The 16,279-nt window shown below is 45.9% G+C and overlaps 1 protein-coding gene across 10 annotated transcripts in view; it reads right to left on the bottom strand.

The window, feature by feature from the left end:
* PPP1R12B (protein phosphatase 1 regulatory subunit 12B) overlaps positions 1-16,279 on the bottom strand; it is a 132,634-nt gene that overhangs the window by 92,990 nt on the left and 23,365 nt on the right. For all 10 annotated transcript variants that reach the window (XR_005703984.2, XM_040085701.2, XM_040085695.2 and 7 more), the window contains exons 2-3: positions 4,394-4,524; positions 2,797-2,915 (exon numbers count right to left, since the gene is read on the bottom strand). Coding sequence is in view for 9 of the 10 variants with exons in the window: in XM_040085701.2 (XP_039941635.1) it covers positions 2,797-2,915; positions 4,394-4,524 (250 nt within the window). In the remaining variant the exon portion in view is untranslated. The remainder of the gene's footprint in view (positions 1-2,796; positions 2,916-4,393; positions 4,525-16,279) is intronic.

The following is a 16,279-nucleotide window of genomic DNA, read 5'->3' as shown; positions in this document are numbered from 1 at the left end:
ATTCCATTTGGTATAAAATATTAGTAAACTACTTCTGATCTTCCAAAAAACAATCAGCAAAAGCCTCTTCTATGAACTGGGAGAGCTCCTGTGTCATTGACAGAGACTTCAAAAACTGTCTGAGTTAAAAATTTTGAAAATTGGGCCAGTGGTTGCAACCCAGTCCAAATAATTAAAAGCTCAGCTGTGCATTAAGTGTAGAAGGATTGAGTTTACACGGGCTGCATCCCAGACTGAAACAACAGTCGTGAACAACAGCTTAACTGACTGAATGGACGTGTAGTGAGGGTATAAACTACAGGGAAGGGGTGAGGATCCTACAAGAGCACAGTGATGCCACAGTGTGCTCACTCCATGTTCAGGACGCTGTATGTGACACACTCAGGGATCTGCACTGCTCCAGAGGCATTCATGACAAGCATGACTCAATACTGAGAGAAGTATTCTGACACACATTCTGACACACACACATTCTGACAAAACACAATTTGAAATAATTTTGGCATTCGAAGGCCAGAAGAAATCTACTCTGATGGCCTCAGTGACTGCTCAGGAGCAGGCAGAGATGTGGAGAGGCAGAGGGATGATGGGGAGAGGGAGGTGTGTCTGGCTGACAGACTGTGTCAGCTGTCATTAAACCAATGAGAGGCAAAACCAACTTTGACTTGTTTTCCTCAGTGGAGCCTTCACAGTAATGAGATCACAGAAGGACAATATATCAATCACAAGTATTGATACCGATCCAAACACGATTAATCAGAGTAGAACTCAGACTCAGGAAAACATACAGTTAGAAGGTACCAATCTCAAAAATCAAGAAGGATCCTGAAGAACAAGCATCCCTATGGATTATTACTTCCAGCATAAGAATGACATGATTGGCAATTAAATTTTGGGGCATTAGGTTTAAAACAGAACCAAGGAAAACAACTTAGAGTCTGAGCTGTGAGACCCACTGCTGCAGGATTTTGCAAAGATCAGAAATAAACTGGCTTCAGACCAAGGCCTAGACAAGTTTTTAGCTATTACACGCAATTGCTGAACATGCTGGAGTTCCTAAGGAGGGCTGCACGAGCTCAGGAAACAGAAAGCCACGGGGCACTCACGAGTGCATAGAAAGCCAGTTTGGCTCAGGAATTTCTGGAGGCACAGTGGCTGGAGGCTGGGAGGGGAATTGTGCACACTTGAGCTGTTGTTACAGTCTGCAGCAGGCATCTGCTCATAGCCCCTACTGAGGACAGGCTGTGGAGCTGGACAGATGCTTATTTAAAGTTCAACCCCATTTCCTCCAGCAGTTATGATCCTGTAAACTGTGTGATGGGAATCTTCTCGGTGGAGACAGATGGTTGTTTCAGGGCATCTTAGCAGGTTGCCACTAATGTGGTGAGGCAATGCAAGCAGAATCCCAAAAAGTGCCAGGCAAAACACTCGCAGGTGAGGCAGAATCACTGCCTTGATGTCTTGCAAGGTTTCAACCACATTATTGCCATTTAAGGAACCTGAAGGTGCACAAGTCCACGGAACCTGGGGAGATGCATCCATGGGTCCCAAGGAAGCGGGTAGAGGAAGTGCCTAAGTCACTCTCATATTTGAGAAGCTGTGGCAGTCTGGTCAAGTTCTCACAGGCTGGAAAACTGGAATCATAACTCCCATTTTTAAACAGGGAAAAGAGGAAGACTTGGGGTACCACAGGCCAATTGGCTCTCCTCCGTGCACAGCAAGACCATGGAGCAGATCCTCCTGGAAGCTGTGCTAAGGCTCATGGAAAATAAGGTGATTGGTGACAGCCAAGCTGGCTTCTCTGAGGGCAAGTTGTGCCTGACAAATTTGGTGGCCCTGGAACATTAACACATGTGACAAAGCAGTAAGGGACTGATTCCTTTCTAACTACACCTTAAAAAATAAAGTCACCACCATGTGTCAGAATGTATCTGATGGAGCGACTGGATTCAATCCTGCATGCAAGTAAGCCCCCCAAAACCTGCAGGAATAAAATAATCCAGACAGGAAAGAGTCTCTGGGTACCTGTATCCCAAACACGCTCCAAGGAGGGTGACTTCAAAGCCAGATCAAACATAAAGCTCAGACATAAATGCAGCTGAGCCTTGACTATGTCCAAGGATGGAAGTTCCAGGAATTCCTTGGGCTCTTTTTCCAATATTCTTGATGAAATTCATAGACATGATTTAAACTTCTCATACACACACGCAAACATTCAACCAACGAAACTCCCAAATGAATTGTCTGAGTACAAAGAACATTTTAGACTGATAAAGCATCTCTTTATTTTAACATCAGTCCAAAACTATAGCCAGGGATGTTTGTGCAGGGACAGCCTGGAGAGCAGCCCCTCAACCAGGCACACCTGATGAGAAAGGGGATATGGCAGGAGAAATCAGGGGAAAGATTAGGATAAAGCATGTCACTCCAGGCCTGGAATATTCATTTCCTGGTCCCTGCCTTTGGCAGTCCCATAAATCTCACCTCGGTTTTATCAAGCCTTAGTGAAACAAGACCTTTCATCGATATCAGAGGTCAGAATTTAATCTCACTTTAAAAGTAACTAGATCTGATGAATCAGATTTCAGGACTGTGGTGCCTTGCTTTGAAGAATCCCAAGGACAGAGACCACAAACGTCCTTCATCTGCTCTACTGTCCTGATAGCAAAGCAAGATTTGTCTGCCGCTTCCTGGGCCACATCTCAGATCTCTTCACCAACAGGCAACAAGGCAGCAGAATTCTCATACAGAAACTCTCAGAGGCCCCACTCTGAGATGTTCAAGCCCTTCATTTACCTTGTTTCTTGACTTGCTCCAGAAGCAGGTCCTTCATGGCCGCCTCCTCCGCGATGTCGGACGGGACCTCCCCCTCACTGTTCACTGCAGCCACGTTGGCGCCGTGGCTGATCAGGAACCTGCAGCAAGGACAGCCAGGCCAGCACGTCACACCTCGAGTGCTTGGCTTCAGAGCAGTGACACGGGCAATTAACAGCACCACAAAGCACTTGCCTTTCTCATGCAAGTTCAATTACCAATGAGGACCATCTTCTTAGCCAATTTCAAGACTAAAAATGTTCACTGTAAGTGCAAAGTCCTTGCTCAGGGGCTCACAGTTTTTCTTTCCCCATAGTTACTTAAATAGCCCTGTTCTTGCACTAATCTGGTTGATTTTTTTTTTTTTTTTAAGAAAAGGAAATTATACTGATTTAAAAAAAAGCCTCAGGTATCAAGTATCATCAGTTTTTAAATTTGTCCTCTTGCAACTTAAGACTTCATTGAGGAATGACAGACATCTTCTTCGGCTTATACATCTTTTAATCAGTAAAATTCTGAGAAGTAAAAGAAGTACCTGTTTAAGCACAAAAATATAGGAGGGTGAGGTTGCCTAGTTTTATAATTTATTTTCAATGAATTTCGGAAATAGTTATCTTAATTCAAATTTTGGAAACTTTCTGGTTGCTGTGGTGGACTAAATATATAAGCATGGTATGACTGATAAAGAATAAAGGGTTGATGTTTAACCTGGAGAAAAAGAGGCTCAGGGGGAATCTTCTCACTCTCCACAACTCCCTGACAGGAGGGTTCAGCCAGGTAGGGGTCGGGCTCTGCTCCCAGGCAACAAGGGACAGAACAAGAGGAAACTACCTCAAGCTGCACCAGGGGAACTTCGGGCTGGAGACTGAGGGAAAGTTCTTTTCAGAAATAGTGGTCAGGCCCTGGCACAGCTGCCCAGGACCGTGGTGCAATCACTATCCCTGGAAGTGTCCAAAAAATGAGTGGATGTGGCACTTGAGGTTTAGTTGTGAACACCCTGGTGGTGCTGGATTGACAGCTGAACTTCAAAGTCCCCACTTAACCACAGCACTGCTCACACCCATCTGTCTGTGGTAAGTAAATGCAGGCATGGAATCTCAGCCTGGTTTGCACTGGAAGGGACATCAAAGCCCATCCAGTGCCACCCCTGCCATGGACAGGGACACCTTCACTGGACCAGGCTGCTCCCAGCCCTGTCCAACCTGGCCTTGAACACTTCCAGATATGGGGTGGCCACAGCTGCTCTGGGCAGCCTGTGCCAGGGCCTCAGCACGCTCACATCCTTCACTACACATCCGTGTACCAGCTGTCCCATTTCCTTTTTGCTTGGCATTTTAGCTAAAGTAGCTAATGAATCTCATAAGAAAGTCTAATGGCAACAGCAAAGGCAATCAGTTGAAGGTTTCACCTTAATCCTCAGAAGTTCAGAATTCAATACCAAGAGAAAAGCGCCTATTTTCAGCATTGCTTTCCAAAGCATCGTGCAAGGCTCAGAGTATTCAGCACCTGCGTACCTGCTCTGACTAGAAAGGCACAGGGAAGTGTTATAAATACCCAGAACAGCCCCAAACTCACTCACTCTGCTATGTTCAGGTAGCCACAGGATGCCACTGCATGAAGAGGGGTCCAGCCCTCGTTGTCTTGCTGGTTCACATTTGCTCCATTTTCTACCAGGAACTTCACCATGTCCAGGTTCTCATCAATACAGGCCTGAGAGAAGATGGGAGAGGATGTCCAGGGGGTGGAAGGATTGAAGGGAAAAAGAAGAGAGAAAAAAACATGTTGGTGTTGGTGTTAAATCAAAAGTACAACCTTCACTGGCAGCTTGTTGCCAGCAGGCCAAATCTGGCTTGAACTTCCCATGCTGTGAGCAACCACACCTCAAAGCACAGGGTAACTTCAATTTGTGAACTAAAACAAATTAATTTCAGAACTTTCAAAAATTAATTGTAACTCAGAGTTCCCAGATGGACAACCTCTTTAATTTGTTCAAACTTCACTTTTCACCACTGATCTCTTTCCTCTCTCCCACACAGTTCCCTCCCCACAGCAGGGACACTGAAATGATGGATCTGTGTCACTTTTAGGTACAGCATCAAATCACTCTAAGCAATGCAAGCTGTGTATTTACTCAGATTATACTGGTCCTCAAAATGTCAGTGAATAAAAGTTGTAATAGTGAACACAATGAGGCCTCACTAGGGGCAGGGATACGAAAGGAAAGCAGCAGGTCCAGGAGCCAGACTAAAGCAGCTCAGTTACAGAGGTAATCAATGCAAAAGCAGAGTTCTGGAGAACTTAATAACTTCTTTACTCAGCAGTATCTCTTTGTTTTCCTGAGTCTAACAGAGGAAACTTTCCCTGTTTGTTCTACAGCCCCATGAGCTGCTGAAGAGAATGACAGCCCTTGATTAGCTGCTGTAGTCATTCCTGAGCCTGCATTTATAGAGAGCTCTCTGAAGTTGCCAGAAGAAAACCTAGCTTGATTTTCAAGTCTCAGCAGTTCTGTTGGGTGGAATTCCTCCTTCCTCAAATTCCTGGCTCCAGCACGTTCTGCAATGCATTTACAGCTCACTGGAAGCTGCTATTCAAGGATGAGCTGGCAACTTAATACACACATACAAATGTGTGTGCCTCTGCTGGGAAGCACGGGGCATGGCCAGGAGGTGCAAGGACTGCTTTGTACTACATGTCCATCCCCAGGCAGAAACACAGCTCCTCACTACTACACAGGAAACAGCTTGTTCAGAATTCCTCCAAAATCCCAACATTCGATCCTTTTGCATAGCTTGGTGTGGGCACATCTATTGTTTACAGCAGTCAGGTGACTCTCAAATGACCCATCTAAAATGAGCAGCACTGACCATCCATTCATTCCTGTCCCAGCAAGGAATAAAAATGAGGAAATCCTCTCAAACCAATATCCAAACACCCCCAAAAGAAACAATCCTGGTTAATCAACATGTTCATCTCTGCTGCATTGCTCATGTCAAAAGAGAGGCATGTCCTGGACCAGGACAACCAGCTCTTGCTATTTTTATTGCAAGGAGAGTTGGACTGGATGATCCTTGTGGAGCTTTTCTGACTCAGGACACTCTAGGATTCTCAGTGCAAATCCCAAGCTGTCTGCTTAGGACACCATCATTCTTCCATTTGCTTGGTTCACAAGCAGCCATGCACAAGCCCAGCTTTGAAACCTCCAAGGAAGCATACTCCAGATAACTAACTTGTAGTGCAGGTACTTGGCAAACATGAGATAACACAAGGAACATCCATGGCACTAGGAAAGAATGCCCCAGGAGCAGGCTCGAGTCCCAACTGAGCCTGAGCTGAAGCGTTAGCATGCTTCCTGGCCCTGCTTTAGACTGGTTTACCTGAACCTTGACCAGAAAAGCACAAACAGAAATCTAGAAGTTGTTTACTTCAGAGGCTGCTCCAAATCCAGAATGGCTGAGCCCCATCTGGACTGGCTCCATCCCCCCTGCTCTCAGTACTCTCCCACCCTCAGGCCCAAACAGTTTTGTCCTGTAAACCCCGCTCTGAGGGGCTTCTCTTAGATTATTTCAAGCAGTAAAACTGCGGGAAAAGAAAACAAAAAACCCGACACAAAAAATCTTGAGGACAGAAGAGTATCTCCATCAGGTTGGGGGAGCCCCAGGTGCAAGCATGATGTGGCAGGACACGGCTACATCTTAGAGATGGGAATGCAAACCAGGTTCTAACACCAGCCTCAGGAGCAAGATTTTGGCCCTCTTTTAATTTATCTGGTCCGACCCCCTGCTCAAAGCAGGGCTAAATCTTGTTAGATCACACTGCTCAGGGCCTGCTTCAGTTCAGTCTGCTGGGATGGAGACTCGCTATCTCTGTGCTTCACCATCCTCTGTGGCTAATTCTTCTCACAATCTAATCTGGATTTTTCTTGAAATTTGTTCCTTCTACTTCAGCAACACATGTAGCCTCCAAGTGTCAGCAAGGGATTAGGGCAGGAAACAAAAGCCAAGTATTGCTACTGTCCACGAGAACTACTGCGTGCCCAATATGCATTTGATTAATTTTAAGACATACTGTAGAAGGGATAAACACCTGACTTACATAATTGGGCAAACTACACAAACAAATTTATGAATGTCCTCTGTCTGCAGAAACACATGGATCCATAATAATCCCTCCTCAGCTCAAGGAAAAATTCTTTGAGAATTCAAGTCTGATCCTGCAAAACTCAGATGTAATCTCTCTTTTACTGCCACTCACAGTAACTGTGATTTACTTCAAGCTTTCTCCCAACACACTTCAAATAAACTGCATTTAACATCTTCCTGATGAGTTACTTACATTTTGACCTGGGAACAGCACCAGTCTTGACTTCATCTAAAAGCATATTGCTCTAGAAATAGCCAGGAAAGGCTCGCCCACGCAGTGCTTTTCTTTTGGGCACAATCCCTCCTGGCTGCCCACAGCACCAGAGCCTCACAGAGGAATTTTATCAGCCAAGGCAGTGAGGTGGATGGATGGTTCCTGCCTGTGCACACTCACTGCTCTGCATTTGCTCAAGTGTTACCTATAGCTCGAGTGTGAATCTAAATGTAGACTGAAGAATGTCTCTAGAGCGTGAGCTTTGTACATATTTGATAGAGAATTGTATTTACATTGTTTACCAAATACACCCACTACATCTGCGTAGTCTGGGAATCAGCCAAGGGAAAAGCACAGTTCTTGCTGAAGCCACTGGATAAACTGAACTCTAAAGTTAAATGCCAGCTTAAATGCATAAAAGAGCCCCTGTCACTTTTTAAAATTTCTCCCTGTTATTGGTCTTGCTACTGCGCTGGTCCCTACCCTGTCTGGTTCTGATGGAAGGCACGCTAGAACCAGCAGGGTAATGGTATCGATCCCCACCTGCTCCTACATTGAAATCTGCAGTGATTTACCCCTCCTGGCTCCTGCACAGAGCAATTGATGATGAGGAGTCAGGGCTCTGTGGGTGCTGACAGCAGCAGGGACTCCCAAGGGAGCCAGGACCATTTGCTGTCTGCACTTACCGCCAAGAGAAAGCCAAATGCAAAGGTGGAGTGCTACTCCTTAATGGAGCAGCAGAGTATTCTTTAAGATGTAAGAGAAATAACCCTCCTCCACTCTTCTGTAGTTCACAAAAAGTTGCTGTTCAATGCACTTGATCAAGGAAAAGCTGCTGTTCCACATATGTGATCCAGCCATGGAAAACTGCCTGGCAAATACTGATTTTAGTACGAGCTGATGACACACAGGAATGGAACTGAGACAGAGTGGAGTAACATGAACAGTTTTTTAAGTGGTAGCTATGACCTTGCCTCCTTCAAATACCAAAATGCAAGGCTGTTTTGTGGTGTTGTATCATTACATGCAACTAATTACATTGGCTGAGATTTGAAAAAGTGAGGTGGAAAAGCAGTTTCCAAAACCAGCATTTGGCTCCTGCTCAGCTCTGAAAATCTCTTCACTGTGTCATGTAAGAAACTATCAGGCAAGGGATTATTTACATAATTTTTTTGTCAGACACCCTAAAAGAACACACTTCTCAGATCTTAACATGATATGACACGTTCAACACAACTCAGAGCAAGAATTATGAGGTCAACAACTTGGATAATGAGTAAAATTGGTAACTTCTAAAGATCTTCTGAACTTTAAGAACTTTAGAAAGCCTTTAAAAATGCTACAACAGATTAAATAGCAACTTTTAGGAGTTGCAATGTATTTCCGTGTGTATCAACTAATTAGCATGGTGCTATCAGGGAACTCATACTTGCACATACATTAATGGCATTAATAGTTTCATACATGCCATCATTTAACCAAGATACACATTAAAGAACAAAATTCCCACTGTCTAGAAGTACTTAGGACACACATTTGTCTGCCTAAAATTTTTGAGAGCCTGACTGCTGATACCAGCACATCACTGTGTGTTTTCTTGAGCAAATCTACTGAAATTAAGCACTGTGAGCCAGCCTGTAGGAAAAATGGCTTTCCCAAGGTCCAGGGGTACAGCTCACCTTCAGGCTGAGCCAGCTGGGTTACCTGAGGTTACCAGAGGAAGGAGAAGAGGACAAAGAGGAAGTAATGCAGCAGATATGTCCTCCTTTAAGTACTACTAATCCTCCAACCTTAAATTTAGTAGAGTGAATAAGTTTAGTAACCCGAGAGGATTTATTGCCATGCAGAGTTTTCCTCTCTTATTTGATCCATCATTCCTTAGGAACATGGTAAGGACCACGACCTCGGGGAGCACAGTCACAAAGCAGACACCTGCCCTCAGCCCCCAAAGGGAGGGAGACAGACAAAAACAGTTGAGAAGTAATGTTGCCCTTTTGGTGGGTAGTTTCTTCATGTGAGGAAACACTCCCTCTCTTAAACTGCTCTTGGAATCAGGCATCAAGAAAAAGAGAGGGATAGGTTTACTTCTTTCCATTTCAGGCCTTGCTAACCCTCAGCTGCTTGGCTCACACGCAGGAGAGGCTAAAAGCAAGGTTAACTACAGAGCATAGCAATTTTGTCTTTAAACTTCTAATTCCTTCTTTATCCTCTGCCTCTGTACAAGCTCTAACACAACCTTCAGGGTGATGTGACAGGGTGGGAGTAAAGGTGAGTGTCTTTCCCTCTCATCACGGATCTTCAGCAGGCTAATCTCTTGCCATCCCTGTATTTTTCTTGGCAGTTGATAAACTTCAAGGGCTTCTGGAACGGTACTAATGTATTACAGTTTTAGCAGTCCTTGATGGAAACCGCATCCAGTGCCCAGAATTACCCACTCAACATGCAAAGAAAGTTGGCTCATAAGATTTAAATCCCAGGCATCGCTGGGCAAGTCTCCATCCCCAGCTCATGGTGTTCCTCCAGCTCCTGGCAGAAGACCAGCATTTAGCAGTTTTTCCATAGGGAGGAAGTGCTCAGTTTCTAAAATTTGCAGATATGGCATATTAGCTTTCCCCCTTTGCAGTGAACAGGTGGAGCCCTTTCCAGCCAGGGACGCTCACTGCAGATCTGAGTTTTGCCAGGAGCTGTTGCCAAGGCATTCTTCTTCCGAGCATGAAGTTTACATTACAGTAAGGAAACGGGGACACCAGGAAATGGGACAGAACAACTTGGCTTGTCTGGCAAGGCTTGTCCAGCAACCAGACAAAATGTGATCTTATCTTGAATGAAACCTCATTACTGCAATGGTGTTGTGTTTGCTCTTTCCTCCACGCACCCAGAACACATAAGCACCACTGAGCCCTGATGAGTATCTGCTCCAGCTGCCTGCCAAGGGTTTGGTTTGCATATCTCCTGGGCATCCCCTGGGACAGAGGTTGGAGGATCAGGGAGGAAAAGGAGACACATGGCATGAGACTGAGGGTTCAGAAGACAAGGAATTGAGCTCCAAGAAGGTGTGAACAGTGTGACAGTGCTCACTTGCTAGGGCGGCATCACATTCAGCAAAGCCCCAGCCTAGGACTAATGTTACATTCCACTACATACTAGATACACACAGGATAGCAGCGAAGATAGCATCTAAACCACCTGACAAATTCCTAAGAAATTGCCTGGGATCAGCTGAGAGGAAAAAAAAGTATGCCCTTTCACCTCCACAAGGAGAAAAGTGGTTACAAACCAAGAAGAACACGGATGCCAGGCAGTAACTGCACACCAGCAGTGCTGTCACAGGCACCCATGTGAAGATGGTTGTTTCCTCCACAACTTGCCCAATTGCTGGTGGTTTAACATAAATACATCAATAATATTCAGCGCAGCTGTTCGCAGGCAGAACAGTTCTGCCCAGGATGGCAGTGAGAGCCACTCAGCAGCAGGGCCACGTCCTGCACTGTGCCTGCACAAGGTGCTGGCCTGCCAACAGCAACACCTGTAACAAGGGGGAACCTGGCTGGGAGCACACAGCACTGCTCCCTGCAGCCCCTCTGAGCCAATAAGTCAGTTTACAAGACGTCACATCCGCCAGGGTAATGTGATCAGGAGATAAAGCAGCCTGTAGAAGGTTGGCATCAGCCAGCCAGGAAACCTGTAATAACTGCTGTGGGCTAACTTTGGCTGTATTTAATTCCTTGGTGCTCCCTATGTGATTGGTTGGGATTTGAGAGGGAGAAGCCATGCAGTTGCTCCAGGCACCAGGAAAACTCAGGAAGGGGAAAGCAGAAAGGGCTCCGTGCTTGGTTGCTGTGTTACATGTTTCTACTATGAATACCCCAGTCTTGTGACAGAACCCAACCTTGGTGATTTCTCTGCGCACAAGAGTGAAAAATCTCGTAATCCTATCGTGTCAGATCCTTGGGTAGCAATCCTCATGGTTTCCACATGGAAATCATACTTGGCAGTTCCAGCTGTCACAAGTAAATGCAATATACAAACTGCCTGCTCAGGCATATGCTAGCTTTTGAAACGGAGTATGAGAGATGCCAGGCTAGGAGAGGCCATGCTTCAGCTCTTCTTGATTACTCCAGGAAACACCCACCTCCAGAGCCTCGCAGCACTATGGTACCTCTTGCCCTGTGCAAAATGCTGCTGCTGCTAAATCAGATTGCTTATGAAACCTGCATTATTAATTCTACCAGACTTTCATCCAATCTAGAAAGCAAGTGTTGAACCATGTTCAAAGCTCTTTAAAGACCCAACCCTTCCCTGACACTGTTTGTTTCCCTCTGCTCTATCACTGATTCAAATTTCTGTAAATCTCGAGTCACAGTATTGACAAATATCTCTGAGATTCTTCTATACAACCACACATCCATCATTCTTGCACTGATTTCAGGACCTTTCTCCACACGTCAGTGTGCCCAGAAGGCCACTCCATCCTTCCCTGTGGTGAAGCCACATACAATTCAGATGGAGAGATTCTCAGAGCAGGGACCATCTGCTACTGCTTGAAGAGCACTCAGCTCTCAACACACCCCAGCGCCACTCAGGTACAGAACAGCAACAGATACACTGTAGAATCACTGCAGTTAGAAAGTGCCTGAGAAGACTCCCAATCCACTGTCTCCAGCGTCAGCAGCGAATTCTCCTCACCCTTCTGGGCTGTGGATTTGTGTGTGGATTATCATCAGCATGTGAATATATTTTCATATAGACATACACAGACACTCACATTTATTCCTTGAAAATTCAGGGACCTTTGTAATTGTGTGAAAGGACTAGAAAGACATAGATTTGTGCAGTCATTTTGATCCAGATCTGACCCACCTCCACAGCTTTGATGCTTTATGTGCCCAAGCCTCTGGCTTTTGCCTCCTAAAGGATGTCCTCATGCTGAAAACTTGATGTAGACTCATTTGAGTGACAGGCTGCACCACCCAGGAGCTACCAAAAATTCTGCATTAGATATGGGGTGAAAAAAGTGGGTTTTGTTCAGACAGGGGAGACAGCACACTCAAATTATTAAAAGGTTTGCTTTGTGCTAAGCAAAGAGTCAGAGTGAATACAGGCCATCAAAAGCAGGAGTCTACAAGCAGAATGGTTTCTGAGTTCATGTAAGTACAGTCTAAATTCAGTCAAAGACCAGCACAAGAGCCCAAACAGATTTAAGCCCAGCTTGCCAGGGCTCCTCCTGGCCAGCTATGTGCTCCCACACCTGGCCTTGCACAGTTTCATCCACATTTTCAAAATGTAAAGACACACATGTGCCCAGAGGGCGTTGCCTGTCCAAGCTGAGTGGGATATGCCTGTCCTTTCCCACTGCCTGCAGACCTGCACAGACCCAGCAACACCAGGGTGAGCTGAACCCCACCCTCCAGGACTGACCAGCAGCCACAGGACAACCCTCCTCGAGCCAAAATCTACCAGGTCATTCCTTAACATGAGCTTTGAGACGGTTTTCTTCACAACAACTTTCTTCTATAGGACTGGTGTAATGAGACCACTTTGAGAAGTTCTGGAAATGGTGAAAGGGTCCCTGCAAACCAGAGGCCAACACTGACACCAGCAGCACCATTAACAGTTACACACCGGGCTGGAAGTACTGCCAGGGCAATTCAGTCACACTGTCACAGCACAGCCAAAGGGATTAAATGACAAGACTCACTTCTTGACTGTTCTCCTGTCATAAGTCTAAAATATATGGAACAAGGTTAGCCAGGAGATAGAGGGAGTCAATCTTCCAGCAAATGCAAGGCAGGAGTAAATACGTGATGTCAACATGTACCTCAAACCCACAAACAAAGGCAGGGCTGATGACAGCTGAACAGCATCAGGGTTAAATCTGGGGGCACAGAGAGAGGAGTTCACAGAAAACAAAGGGAAAAGCACTCCCAAAATAGCCTGGCAACTGTCAGCACTCGGACTGTCGGCACTGGAAGGTATGACCTTGCCATGGTGTCCCATGATCACAGCTCTGCTCTTAAGGGGCTTCTGTCAGAACCAGGACTGCCCAAAAATTCCACCTCCAAGCGATCGCTGTATCTCTGGCAGTACAGATTACACTCACCAGTGATTTGGGGAACAACAAACAGCTCACACTGCTGCTCCTGCAAAACCACAGAGCTTTTGCACCTTCTCTCTCCTCGGCCTCGGCTTCTGCGCGTCCTCACACCTTGTACCCTGCATGGGCATTTCTGTACCACCAACCCAGCTTTAAAATCCTTGGCAAATCCAATTCTGAAATGACCACATTAAAACCAGCAGAAATAGGTAAATGCTGTTTTAAAAAGAACAGGGGGAAAATAAGTGAAATGAGATAAAAAGATTAATTTTCTAGTCTGATTAATTAGCTATGGAGGTTCATTTTTTAACAGCTGTTGAGTCATACTTCTCATGTAAGCAGGAAGAGAGGCATGTCAGATTTTTCCATTGGAAAAAGCCCCACACAACGAGAAGTACTCAGCAGTATCCATGTCAGTCATCAAAAGAAACCAACAACAAATCTCTTACAATGATTAGCACAACAAAAAACCAGCAGAGCACATGGGAAGAGAGAAATACGTGCAGAGGCATAATTATGCCATGAACGTAGCATTTCCAAGACGAAACAACAGCATGAAATGTCAGGTGGAGAAGTGCTTTGAATAGAAGCTGCATTTTGAAACTATTTCGAAACTCCCCACACCTTCATACATGCACTGAGGCTATCAACTTATTTACAGGGAGTTAGATGAAAATACCTGCTGCACTAAAGCAGAGATGCCTTGGCTAAATGTCTGTGGACTTCTTTAGAACTGCCAGGACTCCTGCATGCGCTGCAGTGATGGTGCTGCCAGTGAGTGCTGAAGCACCACACTTGGCTTCTCCCTGACTGTCAGGACCTGCCCTCACCCGGGCAGCCCTTGGAATGCCAAAACTTCCAGCTCGGCTTCTGTGAAGAAACAGGAGCCACTGCGGGAAGGAAAGAGAAGGTCAGCTGGACACTCACACCCCGTGATACTGAAAGGGAGGGAAATGGGAAGAAAGCTGAATTGCTCTGCTCTTACTCTCGCTAGGATGACAGGCACAGGCACGCAGGATTGCCAGCTCTTCACCCCTCCTTTAACATTTCTAATCAAAGAGCATTTTGTCAAACCTAGGAAGATCAACATGGACCACACAGATATAGACTGACTACGCAAAGAGCCCCAGGGACCAGGGACTGGTCACAGCCCCACGGTTGCCAGAGCTCAAGGAGGGTCTCACTCTCAGGCACAGAGTGAGATTGTTGGGGTGTCTGCGCAGGGCCAGGATGTGGATTCCACGATCCTTTCCAACTCAGGATGTTTTATGGTGTTATGAACCCCTCCAGGCTCACAGTATTTATGCTCTCATGTGTCCAGAACTTGCACTGAATTCACCTCTCACCCAAACAGGGCCCAAGACATTGATTTTCCACTTCCACAGTGCTCCTCCTCTGCAGCCGACTGACTGCTTTGCCACTTGTGTATACAGCCCACAACACAGCTCTAAACCAGCACCAGGCCATGTGGGACTGACTTCAAAATTCACTCTAGATCATCATTTTACTCCCTTCCTTTTCATCATCGTCATCCCACTAGTTCCAGCATGATTTTTAATACCCATTATTTCAACAGCAGTCAGAGGCTAATGCTTTGTACCATCTGAGAAGAGCTTGAAATGAGTCCAGTACGTGATCAACTGCCAACACTAAAAATAAAATCTTTCTGTCACTAAAAACCAGGGACTGCCAGTTTTCTAATGGTGTGGAGCAGCACTGGCTTTCCAAGCCTCACCAGTTTAGTCATTCTGACCACTAAGTATGTAATTTCTCTCCCCCTCAGCCAGCACTCCCTGGCACTAGATCAAGACAGTCTATATAAAATCTTGCCCTTAAATTACTGAAATTTTCATTCCTGCCCAAAATAACTATGCTTCATAATTAGAAAGTTCACAAGCATTTCACTCCTGTGTGGAAAATGGAAATTTAGGTACTGTAGATTTGCTCAGCAAAGAAATGTTCTGCTAACAATCCTGTGTCCTGACAGAAGCTCCATCAGGGGCTACACTGCACTATTTAATGCAGTTGCCAAAGATTTCATTTTCACAACACAAGCAAATATAGATATGGTTCTGCCATCATCTCTATAACACAAACATATCCTAAACTTCCAAGATGCAGCCTTAGATCAGCTTCAGCCAAAGCAAGGTGGTGTCCTGCAGCCCAGGGCTGACACTTGCCCCCAGGCCTTGCAGGGCTGCTGGTGGTGGCTGAGCAGCACGGTATGGCCAGCACCAAATGGGGACTCTCCTGCTGAATAATGGGGGGGAAAACATAAAATCACTTTGTGGCCCACTTGGAAAGGTGGCTCCACTCACACCACACCTGCTGGAAGGGCAAGGTGGGGTGGGAAGGCTGGGCATGGCCCCTCTGCTCTGTCAGAGAATCCTCTACAGGAAGAGCCTCTCCAGGTCTTCTCCTACCCCAGCAGAGACATGGAAAAACAGCTGCAAATGATTTTAGCTACAGCTTGGCAAGCTAAAGGTGAGATTTGTGTTGCCTAACTATAGACCTCAAAGGCAGACAGAAAAATCTCTGTGGATCGCTCCAGGGTTTCTTTAGTCTCTGCCATGGCAGGATTTTGCAGCAGGCTCTGCTAAAGCCAGGACTGCCCTGGCCCTGCCTTATACCCTGCCAGCAGACCCTCTCCCCCAGCAAGGGCACTGACACTCATTTGATACCCCACTGAAGAGATCCAAGAGCTAAACTGGCTCACAGTGGGACCAGACAAGCACTTGCACTGGTATGAAAGGCACAGGACAGGAGCAGCAGGAAGGGCGGGACTGAGACAGTCTTAAGCTGCTACATAATATCTTGCTTATGTCAAGACAGACAGCTCATGCTGCCTTACAGCCCAGGGAAAAATGGATTTTTTCAACACAGAAAGCATTCAAGTCACCCCCAGGCCAGTAATGCTTTCAGAGAAACCAGCTCAACCTTACAGACATCAAAGTTCACATACAAGAAGTTTCATGAGTTCTGGCAAATGTCAAATACACTCAATTAGCACTAAGTGAC

This window comes from Hirundo rustica, chromosome 24, assembly GCF_015227805.2.
Source record: "Hirundo rustica isolate bHirRus1 chromosome 24, bHirRus1.pri.v3, whole genome shotgun sequence".
In the NCBI taxonomy this organism is placed as follows: Eukaryota; Metazoa; Chordata; class Aves; order Passeriformes; family Hirundinidae; genus Hirundo; species Hirundo rustica.
Note: the sequence above shows the minus strand (reverse complement) of the source record. Positions and strands in the feature narration are given on the sequence as shown.